The sequence below is a fragment of the Cheilinus undulatus genome, linkage group 6 (assembly GCF_018320785.1).
Source record: "Cheilinus undulatus linkage group 6, ASM1832078v1, whole genome shotgun sequence".
In the NCBI taxonomy this organism is placed as follows: domain Eukaryota; kingdom Metazoa; phylum Chordata; class Actinopteri; order Labriformes; family Labridae; genus Cheilinus; species Cheilinus undulatus.
Genome location: NC_054870.1, coordinates 30105017 through 30119766, shown reverse-complemented (window position 1 = coordinate 30119766; position 14750 = coordinate 30105017). Strand labels below are relative to the sequence as shown.

At 38.0% G+C, this 14750-nt stretch overlaps 1 protein-coding gene across 1 annotated transcript in view; it reads right to left on the bottom strand.

Moving 5' to 3' along the window:
- grid1a (glutamate receptor, ionotropic, delta 1a) overlaps positions 1–14750 on the bottom strand; it is a 438914-nt gene that overhangs the window by 31418 nt on the left and 392746 nt on the right. The window contains exons 9-12 of the mRNA XM_041789876.1: positions 11385–11486; positions 8954–9151; positions 5406–5736; positions 3141–3279 (exon numbers count right to left, since the gene is read on the bottom strand). Coding sequence (XP_041645810.1) covers positions 3141–3279; positions 5406–5736; positions 8954–9151; positions 11385–11486 — 770 coding nt within the window. The remainder of the gene's footprint in view (positions 1–3140; positions 3280–5405; positions 5737–8953; positions 9152–11384; positions 11487–14750) is intronic.

Sequence of the window (14750 nt, the reverse complement as noted above, 5' to 3'; positions counted from 1 at the left end):
GAATGATATAGTTTTCATGTCTGTGATATTCCAAAATTTTCTTCCATTTATCATAAACATAGGTTTGACAATACATGTTATTGTTTAAATGGTACTAGTAATGTTACAGCCATATTTTTCATTTGTTTTGGTGGTCAACAAATTGTGGGTCGTCTTTTCATTTCTCCGTTAGTACTGGATAGTGATGAGAATTAAACATGTATTAGTTATTCAAGTATATACTGATGTCATGTTTGAACACAAATAATGTTTTGAATAATCACTGAACTTCTGTCTTCAATCTTTGATTTGTAGCAAATGGTACTTTGTATTGAATATATTCATAAGTCTACACTGTATAACCCTCTGATTGTGTTTATAAGTAAAAACAACAAGTCAAACATGCAAATCACCATCTGATAGATTTGTAATGATTAGAAAACCAAGAAACATGTATTAGACATAAAATTTAATATATCTATAAAAAATCAAGGTTTTCTGGGCTGGTCAATAATGGTGGTCAGGGAGGGGCCGACAGGACACCATTATTGACAGCCCCAAATAAGGATATTATAAAGAAAAGAAGGAGCAGAGACTCTGCCCCTTTGAGAGGTGGACCCAAGAGAGTGAAAGCATATAAAAGTCGAAGAGCAAAGACAGGTCTTCAGTTGTTCTGTTACCACAACTCAGGGTTTATTGCTTGTACTCACCTGGGTATTGAACAAACTCTATTTGCATCAGAAATCTTTGTCTGCTGAGCAGTTCTTTTGCCTGATTTTTGACTTTGGCATTTTTGGACAACTCTTCATCTGAACAACACCAGTCTGACCAACTTAGCCACCACAATAGTCTAGTGTTTCCTAGGCTAAAGGAGTTAATGAAGGACGCAATAAAGCTCCTTTCCTTATCAGTTAGAGAATTCAAACAGCCTTTATCCTGGCCGACACTGAAATACTCCTGGGTGGTTTCACCCAGTTAGGAACCTTTCGAACAAAAAGCACTATACGAACCCCATGTCCTCCCATTTGGGTATGTGGCTTCTTGTTTCTTTCACAGTCCACAGAGATGCTCAACAGGTTAATTTTTGACTCTAAACTGCCTGTTGGTGTGGATGTGGGTTTGCTTAGTTGTTTGTCCCTACATGTCAGCTCTAAGATAGACTGAGATTTATCCAGGGTGTATCCCACTTCTCGTCAAGAGACAGCTAGGATTAGCTAGGATAGCCCCCCATGACCTTGAGTGGGATAAGTGGTTTTGATAATAGATGTGTGTATGGTTGGACAATTTCTGATCTTTAATATCTAAAATTTGAATGTGCATTGTGACTGAGGAACCCTGAGGATAAGTTTGCACTCTGTGGATTGCTGAGATTTGACAACTGTTCTTATTTTATCACTTCCTGACTGAAAAACAACTATAGAGACAATTGAAGCTAAAAATCCAGAAAGGTGGGTCTACAATTTATGCTTAAACAAATAAACAAACCCCTCACATATTTATCAACCTATTCGCTAAAATTAGAAAGAAGCTAGCAGTAGCACCACTTGTTGTTGACATTTAGGTTTGAGTATCACAGACAAGGCTACATTAGTGAAAGATGTAATCTTGTACATATTCATCATCATTGTCTTTAAGCATGTATAAATGTATTATTTTAAAAAACGTTGTAGGTATCGTACAATGGCACCTCAATATGCTGCATTTTATATAAATTATACCAAATTACATAAGTGTAACCATCACAAATTTGGATAAATATTTAGATAATTTCTAAAAGAAAAAAACCATCATGAATAACTTCTGTATTGATAAAGAAAACAAATCTAGGATTACTTTTTTATATGGATTAATATCTAACTCCTTGGCTTGGTGCAAAGACACCTTCCCCACCCAGAGGGAGTAATCTGTTTTCCAGCAGAGAACCATGGCCTCAGACTTGAAGTTGCAGACCCTCATCCTGACCGCTTCACAGTCTCCCACAAACTGTCCCAGTGTCTGCTGGAGGTTTCTTGCTGAAGAAGCCAACAGAACCACATCCTCTGCAAAAAGCAGAGATGGATTCTGAGGACACCCAACTTAAAACCCTCCTCTCCCCAGCTAGGCCTCAATTTTTTTTTTTAATTTTACCTTGTTACAATTCAAAGTTTAACAGAATGTAGTAAACATGTTGAAATAATGTTAAACGGTTTTATTATGTAGATTTATTTTGATAAAGAAGTGTAACAGTTATCTATTCTAATTTGTGGAGAAGGAAAATTTCTTTCTATTTAAATATGTGATTTAATTCATTTAGTCTTCTTGTTTCTTTTTTTGTCACTTAATTTATTTATTTTCAGATGTTGCATGATCATTTTTAAACCCCAGATGCATTTGCACTAGTAATGTAATATAAATCATGGAGGTCTATAATAAATGTCAGATGTTCAATGCTTCACTCATCCATGGTTTCCTGTCAAAACTAGTCCAGGAACTAAGATCTCTAACTCCTACTGCCTGACAACTGTTGTTTTTGTAAAGTCATGGTGACTGTGAGTAGTTGGCGAGATTTCCAGTTTTGAAACTCTGATTGTTTGGGAATACAGTCTGTTAGTGTGAGTTGTGCTGTTTTGTACATATTTTTGCTCTGCATACTATGTAGGAAACAAATCTAATCTATTATTATTTGTCATTGTGTTGGTTCTCTCCCATTTTCAACATCCATTTAGATTTTGAACAAGATTTGATTTTGAAAAACTTTCTGGGTGTGCAGATGGCTTTCAAGAGTTGTACTCTTTTAATCAAACTTTCTGTATTATAATAACAGCTGAAGATCATTTGAACAGTGTGTGCAATGGCCATTAATATTCAGGCGGTCGCAAATTTTGGAAACATCTTGTTTAAAAGACCAGGATCTGTGCCAAAAAAAACCCAAAACATTAGGACATCCTTGCCATTTAGCAGTGCATATCTGGTTGAATATACTATTCACATTCATATCATAAAGACAGAAACCACATGCACCAACTGCTGATTTCTGTACTATTTGTACCTGAGAAAAGATTGAATTATTCCTTCATTAACAGGGGTGTAGGTGTTTACACTGACCCCCTTTTGTGTTGAGGTTACTCAGTAAGTCAGGCACATTTGACTCACTGATAGAAAATGAGGCTGTGGTGCTTTACCTGACAGCGTTGTCCATACGTGACACAGTGAGGTAGGCGGCCAGGTTTGCTGTGTAGGATGAACACACGATAAGGGTGAAGAGCCACCAGCTGCCCATGACGATCCGCAGGGCGACTGATCCCAAGATGGAGTCACTGCCTGTGAAGATGCATGTACAGATGTTTAATATGCATTAAAACTGAACTCTGTCTCTTCTATTGAGGAAGCCATAACCTTGATACTGATAGTGGGTATATTTAAATGAAATATAACTTTAACCAGCCACTTTTAGACGCCCTGTCAATGCATTTTAAATAGCTTTAATGTTATATGTGTCTGGTTGTGAATTAATTATGGTACAGTCAGGGCCTCTCATAAGGAGGGATAAAGGGAGAGCTCTCTGGGGCCCTGCCAAACTAAGGGCCCAAGGATGTCAGCAAAATCATGATCAATCATGCAGTTAAGCCCATTTTTCTTTCATTTATTACCTGAACACTTGCCACCATCATAAGAGCAACCTTTTTTTTCATTTGTAAAAAGTATAAGCACTCTTAAAAATGTAAACCCCTTTTCTTAAAAACAAAATAAAAATGGGTTAAAATGGAAAAAACAGGCAGAAAAGGTGGAGAAATGTGGTTTTAAAGTTGCAAAAATTGGTTGAAAGTGCAAACGTGTCTAAAATGTAAAAAATTAGATGAAAGAGGTGGAACAGGGTAAAAAGAGGTAAAAATTGGTTAAAAATGCAAATCCTTGATTTTTTTTTCACATTTATCATCTGTTTTTTTGTGTTGTAAATAATAATAGCAGCCTTTTGGGGTGGGACAATCTTGAGATGTTCTAACTTTTTATTTGAATTTACAAATGCATTTCCTTTTTTCCTCAAAGTTCACAGTTTTCATGCATAAACATACATGCCCTTTTACCATCATTTCTACAATATCTAGAGCCCTTTTGCTCTTCATTTTTCTTTATTTATTTTGCATCATACTGACTCTTCTCTTTCATATTTTCAGTAAGTTATGAGGTGCATGAGAAAAATGTCAGCACACATTCTAATTTTGAAGAGTAAAGCCATTGAAATGTCATCTGAACTATTCAGGAGTGTGAAATGTAATGAAAACATATTTGTCTGAGAGTGTCACAATCAACACAGCTGCACCCTTAGGACAGCTTGGGAAAAAAACCTGAAGGCCTTGTCGGATGCATAACGCTCTGACATCAGTCATTTTTATTACATATGGCTGTGACAGATTATTTTAAGGTCAGTTGATGTGAAATATGCATCTTGAAACTTTGGGTCTTGCAAAGGTCCACTGTGGACTTTGAGCTTTTGATATTGTATTATATTGTCTCATCATCATTATGTTAACAGATCTCCAGCAGAGATTGGATGATTTTCTACCGTCCCCTGATTATAGACTCAAATGAAGGAAGGCCCTTCTTAAAAAAGCAAGTGTGGAAATGTAGTGTAACTGTGGGTGGATAGGTTAATCAGCACAGAGCGCACAGCAAAACCCAGGGAAATGCTGTAGTCTCTTTATTAAATCATTCTGGAGATATGGTTGCCAAGTTTACAGTACACAATCAAAGTGACCTACGTCATCTGATGAAATAATGCAATTCACTTGACCGAAACAAGAAGTGGCAACATTAGAACGCGAGCCAGCAACAGGGAGAAAAAAAAACGAGTCAGAAATACGACTCAGAATTTTGCCTCTCCTGAAATACAGTGGGAGTCAGGTTAAAAAAGGCTCACAGGCAGGGTGCCAGACTTTGATAGATGCAGTTTGAGGCTTTAACATCAGTTGCTGAAGTAGTCATTTATCCAAACTGGACATACCTGGATCCCCACCAGACCTAAAGAGGGGACGTTCTCCTTGACAAGGGCACCTTCAGAAAATGCTAAGGTGGGTGTTGTGCCTCATACTGACTCACTCTTGAATCAGCACTTAGTTACATCCACATGTGAATTTCTATCAGTTTGGCATTTAACTGTCTTTCCTTAATCCATTAAAGAACTTTTCAGGGTTTTCTACATTTGCACTATTCTTTCATTGGATTCAGAAATTAGCATTTACAGATTATACAGCTGGAGTTTAGTGTTTGATGGTGTACCACTAAAACCAAAAATATGTGGGCTTTTCATCCATTCAATAATGACAAACACTTCCTAAAACCAACACAACTTTCATGATGGTTGGTGCATGAATCTGTAGCATGGTTGCCTGCCATGATTTGCACTGATTTGCATGTTGTAGGGGCCAGGATCAAAACTCATCACACACCTTGTTGCACAAAAGCGCCGTAGACAATCCAGATGGCGCTCTGAAGCGATGTGGACACAGAAGGCGGTGGATGGCCTCCTGCATTGTTCTGGCAGCGCACAGCCTGGATACGCCTGAGCAGGAAGATCATGATGCCCACGACAGGGATGGCTGCAGCAATGCATGCCCACACTGCCAGGTCAAACGGTGCCAGCAGAGAGAAAATGTTGATCTTTTCCTCAGACTTGCGCATCAGGATTCCCACTGAGTAGTCCAGGTAGCGCTTGCTGAAATCCACCACACTCTCACGTTCAGGGGTGATAGTGATGGCTGAGATGGCCAGGTCAGCTCGCTGTGGATGGAAAGTGACACAAATTCTTGTCAGTACAACATTTTATACAACAAAGACACCCAATATGTGACAGTGGACTAGTTATTACTTTGAACAATGTAGAAGACTAAATTCCCCAAAGAATCCTAGGACATGATTCCAAAAACAGGCCAATTCATATTTTTCAAGCCTAAATTATCATAAAATCTGGTGTATAGAATCAACTTTCAGTCCCTGTTTTGCCAGTTAAAAAGTCGTCAGCATCCTACATACCACTTTGTACCAATATGCTGGAAAAAATGTGAGGCATGTTTTGTTATTATCCCAAGTGCAGTCACCACTAACGCTGATTGTATGTGACCAGATGTAATTATAGATGTGTCTTATTCATTGTGAATTGCAAATGGCTACTTCACTACTAAAAACATGCTGGCATACAGGCTGGGGCTGGCAGCCCCAATTTCAAATATCTTATCTCACTTAGTAGGCAATAGTCATGTGCTTAAAGAAAACGGTTGTATTATTTCAAGTAAATAAACCTTGTGGAGTGCTGGTTTGATTCAAAAGCCTCCTCAAGTGAAGGCAAAAAGTGACAAGTGGAGGTGGGCAGAGTGACTTGCAGGCTGTGGGTCCACTTCACAAATAACATTTAGTGCTAACTCCACATGGTGAGAACAGATGGTACAAAAAGAGGTACAGAGCTGAACAGAAATCACACGTTGGGGAATTTGCTGAACTCGATGGAATTTATCCCACAGGAAGACATTTTAAACTTTTTTTTTATTTCCTTCTGACTGACCCCTCAGAACAGACAGTGCCTTAAACATCTATGTGGCTTTATTTCCAGAATTTACAGAAAGTTATTACCACTCTTTGTTAGTTTATTAAATTCATTTGTACCAGGAACATTGTGTAACTAACATTAGTCTGGAGAAGAGAAAATCTTCTTGTACAAGACTTAGCCTTCTAGCTAATTTCCATCTGTAGTTCTTGGACAGATAAGAAGAAGCAGTATGACGCAAACCTGTCATCTACACACACACTAATACACACAGAGCCACAATTAAAATTTCATAAGAGAAGGAGAAAAAACACAACAGTTTGGCTGCAGACTGCACACAGCAAAAACTGCAGAGTTGAAGTGATAAACATTTCAGAGTTGGTATTAACTCCCAAAGTGTAATTTTAACTCTGTTCTGACTGAAATAGCCTTTAGTATTGGAGTTACTTGACAGTGTTAATGCATTTAATGTTTGTCCAACTCTGTAGAGTGTCAACTCAGCAAAACTCAGCCGTTTCAAATATGGGGCCAAAGTTTTCCCATCATAGCCTTGTGCAAAGTGTTTAGATGTGTTTCAAATGTATTAAGATGTATTTGTCAGTATTTGGATGTTGAGATCCTTTTGCTTTTATTTCTGGTGGATTATTAGACACTTCTGCACCATGAATGAATTCATCCACTGAGTTAATGACCTCCTGCCTGTTGAAAGGGGTGGTCTACAAAAAAGGGTGGTGAGATGATTCTCTTCAATGGGTTTTTCTCAAGTCTGCAAGTGTGTCGTTGCTCCATCCTCACCAGAAAACACATGGCTTTGCCACAATGTCGCTCTTATGAAAAGCACATTGCAGTGTGTCGATAATTACAATTATTAAAGCTCAAGCAACAAATAGAGTTAAAATCTTTATTTTAGCAAAATAACCAATCTTTTTGTAATTATTTTCTTACATATTCACACCTTCTAGTGTTAATATGAAGATAATGCTCAAATAGTTTAAAATGATACACTAAGAGTATTAATTTGTAACCCCACAAGGAAGTGTTAAGAAACACTGGTTAATATTCAAAGTCCAGATCAGTGATCTGGACTTTGCCGAAAGACACTTCACAGTTTGCTGCCCCTGTTACCAAGCCTCATTATCCAGTCTATACAGGGACAGAGGAGCGTCGGGGCTAAGACACACCCTAAAAGTGTATACTAAATGTAACGTTAAAATGTCTAAAACACCCTTGGGCCTCTATTTGATTTATATCTCCAAACATAAGGGCCAAATTGGCAGGACCGGTGTGCTTATGACCATGCCCATTATAGAAACCTATACGTTTTGGGAAACTTTTTCTCATTTATAAGCTTTATATTGGGGCTGCACGGTGGTACAGGGGTTAGCGCTGTTGCCTCACAGCAAGAAGGTCCCTTGTTCACTTCCCTGTCAGGACTTTTCTGTGCGGAGTTTGCATGTTCTCCCTGTGCATGAGTGGGTTCTCTAGTGGTACTCCAGCTACCTCCCACCACCCAACCATGCTCATTAGGTTAATGGTGACTCTAAATTGGCCGTAGGTGTGAATGTGAGCGTACCTGGCTGTCTGTCTCTATGTGCCAGCCCTGCAATTGACTGGCGACCAGTTCAGAATGTACCCTGCCTCTCGGCAAATGACAGCTGGGATAGACTCCAGCCCCCCAGCGACCTCCAATGGGATAAGTGGTGTAGAAAATGGATGGATAACATTTATATTCTCTGACATAACAGTCTTACATCATTATCAGACCATAGATTGCCTTTCCTTGTAGAACTGTTCTCTCATGCACACAATGCTTTGTTATCTTTTATGCTTATGACAGGGAAGATTATTTGGACTATACTGATGAACTTTCCTGTCAATCTAAGAATTATGCAATTGCCTTCACTTCATATTATCTTGCTATTACATGTTGAAAAAATATAATCTATTATTCCTCATTACACCCAGTGGATGTAGTTTTTCAAAGGGAACATGGTTTTTGAGTTAAATTATTCAAAAACAGAAATCCTCACATGCTGACAGTCATTTCAGTCAACTGAGAAGTTATCAAATTGGTATTGTGTTAAAAACCACATTAGTCATTCTTCCATTATTCAATCAAACAGCTCTGTCTGATCAACAACAACAATAAGACAAACGATCAACAGTGATACAAAGTTGGAAACAAAATCCTGAGTCATTGTTATCGCCCATAGCAGCTTTTCTAAAGTTCTCAGACTTGATCAGTCAAAATCTGATGGATTCCAGTCAAACAGTGTCATCACCCTGAGGAGAAATCTTTCAAAAACATGCAGTCTGTTGTTGGCTTCTATTCTCTACTCTTTGCTTATTTTTATAATTGGGCTTCCAATTTTAAAACAAGACAATATGGCCTGACTCCCAAAAAATAACAACTGAGTGAAGTGAATGATTGACTGAGATAAAAGAAAACAAACAAACCTTGCCAATAAGTTCTCCAATCATTCCATTCCAGGATCCATTAGGGAGAACTGAGCCGTACTTTCCATCCCCTACTTGGTAGATGTCATACTTGAAGCCTAGGATCTTGGCCAGAGCATCTAGGACGTCAATTGAGAAACCTTTGTACCTCTTTGGTTGGCCTAGAATATTCTCTGCCACCATCACAAAAGGCTCCTCCTGTTAAAAGGCAAACAGCACAGGTGGTTAAAGGAATTCTTGGATGACACATCTCTGACAGAGCAGATGCTAAAAAATGTGAACGTGTGTTGTTTTTGTCTCTCAGCCCACAATTGATTGGTGAACCCTGGAAAAAGTAGGGCATGTGTACTTAATCATCAACATGTCATTTATCAAGATGCTCCATAATCTCCTTGGGGCCAGAATGTGCGACCGAGACGAGGACACAGTCAGTCATCTTAAGAGCGTTGAGGTGACACCTTTATGAAGGGCTTCTAAGGTGATCTAAGTTTAACTTCATCTTACTAAAACAGTTTCCGAAGCAACTGTTGACCTGTAACACATGGCGCCATGGCAACTGCTACGGTTCATCAACATGGAAATTGCCATTTCAAATTTATCGCACACCACCATGGTTCTTCTTTATGGGTTGGAAGTGTCAGGGCAGAATTAAGTGGGTGAAGGAGGAGTAAGGAGAGCTGAAGAAGACATGTGGAGAGGGACGGAGAGGGGCGGGGGGGTTGGTGTTGAAGTGGGCACAGGCAAATGACTTGATTAAGTGACACTGCCAGGGGAGAGCTGAGCAGAACTTATGTGAATAAATACGGTGCAGGTAAATCATGTTTAAAGGAGGGGAAAACTAACAGAGAGGGAGGGAAGTGACTTTAGCTGCTGGGACTTGAGAAGTTAGATGAGGAAAAGCTTCTGCAATGCAAGGCTGACTTTTAGCTGTCTGCAGCTGCTGTAGATTAACAAGAAATGACAAGAAGACCTACGATTCAGTCTAGATGAGAGGATGATCAAAAAGTGTGAGATAAATTAGTAGAGTTCTACTTTTCAGAGATCCATTGTGTCCTGGTTGGGTCTCCATTAGCCTATGATAAAAACTCAAAAAGGCCAAGAGGAGCTCAGATTGGCCCCTTTTTCACTTTTCCTTATGTATGATTAAGCTCCGCTCAACTCAAACTATCCTGATTGCTTTCTTCTTCAAATTGGTCCTAGAAGTACCTGGTAGGGATGCTCTGAGGACAAGTTTTTATTTCTATTAAGCAGAAAAGTAAATTTAAGTAACTCAAGCAGTTTAACAGTAAGAAAAATCTGTAACTTTAGTTGAGAGTACAATTCTCATGATTAATTAGCTGCTTATTAGCATGTTAATTAGTAACATAGTGTTTATTACTCATGATTGATAGCTTCTTAGTGCCTTTTACTACACGACCATGATCTATGGCTAAAAGGATATTAACTCGGAGTTTTCTCTAAATAACTAAACTAAAATAACTAAAAATAAACTAAAACTAAAGACAAAATCTCTTCAGTTTCAGCCTTTGACCGCAACATAATGAGTGGCATGTATGCCCATGCCTGAAGAGAGTACAAACCCTTCATTTGACTGGAGAAGACTTCATCCAATTGTAATTTTTGGTCATAAAAGTTGTATACAACTAAACCAAAATGAAGCATTTTTGCAAAATAAAAACTAAACTAAACAAGCAACCTAGCAGGAAAAACTCATTAAAACTAAACTGAAACGAAATAAAAATAAAAAATAATGAGAAACCCAAAACTATCATAACCTTGCTTTGAATTGTAGCCATTCCCTGACTTGTAGTTTTCAATAACCTTTTTTCTGAGTTGCTTGGAGTGTTCTTTTGTCTTGATGGTGTAATGGTAGCCAGGAATCCTGGTTAACCAGGGACTGGGCCTTCCAGAGACTGGTGTCTTTATACGCTTTGTGAGACTACCAGCGCCAAGGCCAAATGATGTTGACAAGATCTACATAAAGAGGGGTTTACTTGAACTGTTAACAATACTGACTAGAGTAAATGTGACCAAAAGCAGGTTGATTGTAAATGAACACCACACCATGCAGAAGATTGCAGGTTATTGGTAAATTCTGATAAGAAGAAATCTTGCTCTCAGTTTTTTTATTGGTGATCCCTTTTTTTAATGCAAATATATTTAAAAATATTTGACGGACTCTTTAGGCATATTAATGAAGATAGAAAGGCAAAGAACTGTAGCTTCAACTCAGATACATTTTCATAAAAAGTCAAAAACATACTATCTGTTGAATGGGGATTTTGTTTGATTGTGTATTTCACTGAGATGAAATGCTTGATTAATTGCTCAAAGAAATGAGTCAGTGTGTTTCTACTGTGTTGTTTGTTTTCCTTTTTAGGTATTTGCCTACTCAGATCAAATGTTAATAGATACAGGGTACACAACTTACCAGTAATGTTACAATCTTGAGCGTCACTCCCTGCATACCACTCTCTATCCGATTCTCCTTCAGGCTACCATTCAAACCACGCGTGGAGTCCCACGATGCCAGCTAATGGGAAGAAAGAGAAATCAGATAAATAAGAAAAAGGGCTGAAAAAGTTAACACTAAGCAGGTCTCTAAGTGGCAACGCTGCATTCATTAATACATCATAAACAAGTCTGATCTGTAAGTACTCCTCAAATCTGCCACCTTGTGACTCTGATTCAGAGTGGTAAATTAAGCACCAAGTGGCTATTCCTAGGCAAATATACAGTATTATCTGGTTACAAAGACAACAAGTGTCAGTCCTTAAGAGGCTATTAGAGGCCTCTAAATAAGCTCCATGACTAATGCTACTATTTATTGTGCTGCTTTGAAAGCAAATTACAGTTTACTTTACCAGTAATGGAGATGATGATAGTATTGGTTATGATGAAGTTGATGGTGATGACAATGATGATGATGATCAATGACAATGTTAAGGAGATACATCCTTTAAGAACTAGAGTATAAAAGCACCATCCCCAGATTAGATTTCAGACATGTTACACAACAGTCTAAGTTTATCCTTCAGTTCCAAACTACCTAAAAACTCTCTCCATGCAGTCAACATTTGAATTATGTCTCAAGTCAGGAAGCCAATGTTCATTCAATTCTTCATAAGTACTGCCAGCTGGACAAGGATTCTCCAGGATCTGACACATCATTTGGTGTTGTCTATAAGATTTGAGCTGACAGAACAAGACTGGTGGCCCAAGGCCAGCAACATGCCTTTCTGGCCACAGCACATGTGCACCATCAGCACTAGCCTCATTCAAATAACTCTCCCACTGAGGCACAGTGCTGCCCAACCACAACCAAGACATAATTTTAAACCCATTTCAAGTAAGCTCATCATACTGTGTATTGCAAAATATCAGAATCAGCTTTACTGGCCAAGCATGCTTACCTAACAAGGTGGTTTATTCCAGTTAGTTTTGCTCTAAGTGTACAGGAATTAAACATTCAATGTGAAAGAAGAAAAATAATTTTAAAAATTAAGATTTAAATGTGTACAAGCTCCTGTTGGCTCACTTGCTGACTGAATTACTTATTCCAGTTTAACTGGTAAAGATAGAAACTGGCAGCAGTGTTACTTCAGACTCTAAGAAAATAATTGCCTGAAATGTTTTTGTCTGAGTAACAACTGGTGCCAAATATAACCTCTGAAAAAGCATATCCTTACAGCTTCAAGACATGTCAGAACAGGGACAAAAACTCAAGGAATGGCTAATTTTATTGACAAACTTGTGAGATGGGAAAAAAAGCCCTAATTAAATGTTTCTGAACATGCTATTTTTGTAAAGTTCCCTCTTTGAGTGTTAGTTCAGTCAGGCTATCATGGCACCAGTTTGTACTTTTTAAATTCAGGTCATTCTGGTCTTACTGGGTGCGATTGCTCACCGTCTCATTTTGGCACAATTGCATTCAGCTGAATCTTAATAGGCAGCTTACAGGACTCATTTCCATCAGAGAGGAAAGGTTTATTCAAAATGCTGAAAGAGCGCTGGCCCTTGAGAAAATGGTTCTGGACATATCATTCAATATTAAGTCCAGAAAGGTATCAAAGATCAAAAACTCTGAACAGGAGAAGAAATATTTTTAAGCTTCGAGATTTCATCACAAGTCCTGCACTTAACTTTGAACTCCTGCTGAATGAATTATTGAGGCTTCTTTGCTCTATGACTTGATTATACTTTGGCGGTAAAGTTCTTGCCTGGAAATATCAGTTTAAAAAAGTAGACATATTGTCTTAATGTTTTAAAAAATCAGAAAAAAAGTATTTTTTTTGTTTCCTGTGCCTTTAGACTACAAGATGATATTGAAAAACAGAGAGAACAAATAAATCTCTGACACTGACACCGTTCAGAGGAGGCAAATATAATCAAGAGAAAAAAAAAATTCTCTGAATACACAAATCAGCAATGAAAGCTTTTGAGTATGAATCAAATGAGGTCATGTGAGACAATTGAAGAGGCCTGAAAAAAGATTATTCTGTAATAAGTCAAATCATTTATTCTCTTAAAACATCTGAAAAGCATGTGACCCTTTATAAACATTCAGTCAACTGAATTCCTCTGAATTTCTGTGAACTGCTTCACAGCAAACTGCTTTTTAATCGTGTTTGAAAGCTGCAGCATGTGTGGGCGTATGAACTGTTTCCTCACCATACAAGATGCCACTCCCGTAAATGTGTCTTTAAGAGTCCGTATAGTGCAGGCCAACATTAAAAAGAGAGAAGTTAGAGTGCTGTCCAGTGTACATATAATGTAAGGCTGTGTTTAAAGGCTTTCATTGCATCATAATGTGCTCTAAAAATGACAGTAGATCTTGAGCCACATGTGAGTAATGAGTCCATCACTTCAGGCACAGACTGCACAATCTAATTATAAAAGTGGGTCTTATTTGTGCATACCGTTCTTCTATGTGACCATGTCTTTGTGTGTATCTGAGTGTGCAGCAGGGCAAAATGTCAAGCTGCACTGCTTGGTTCACAGGGGACTATTTTCTCCATGAGCAGCTTTGTCCTCCAGTGAAAAACACAGAGCAATCTCTGCTCTGTAAACTGAAGAACACTAAAGAGGAACACTTCTACTTCACAGAGCTCTGCACAGCAGCACACGCAGGGGAAGGTCAGACAATACATAGACCTGCATAAGCACCTGTAACACGTCACCAGACACAGTGATCTTTAAATACCAGCTCTGAAAATGTCATTGGTGGATGGAAATATTTCTTAACCATTGATAGTGAACAAATGTTAAGGTATATTTTTCATCACAAATAATAAAAAACATGCCAGAAAACAAGCTTTTCAAGGATTTGACACTAAAAAGGATCAGGAAAATTCTTTGTATAAAATATGTTAAATAGTACATGAAAGAAAAATGTTTTTTATTAGCATTAAAATGTCTTGATGCGTCAGCTTATGAAAGCTTAGGAGTTAGAATATGCAAAACATTCAGTCAACAAAAAAATATCTACTGTTGTAAGATCAAAACATTCACTTCATTTCCTTCTACAAAGGATGTGACTTTTTTTGTCCCAGAGGAGACCCATTTAAAACATCACAACAATTACAGAGCTGCTATTTAGCTAATGGTTATGATGCTCAATACCATAAAGTAATCATCAACAATGGGGCAGAATAAATGCCACTGACCATTTGAAAATGACAAAAGATTGGAGGTCAAATAGCTCCATAACTGTCTCAATTACACAATGATCCAAAAATCTTAGAATCACTCAATTTTCTTCCACAGCATCATTTAAACTGCATCATTTAAGATTTCA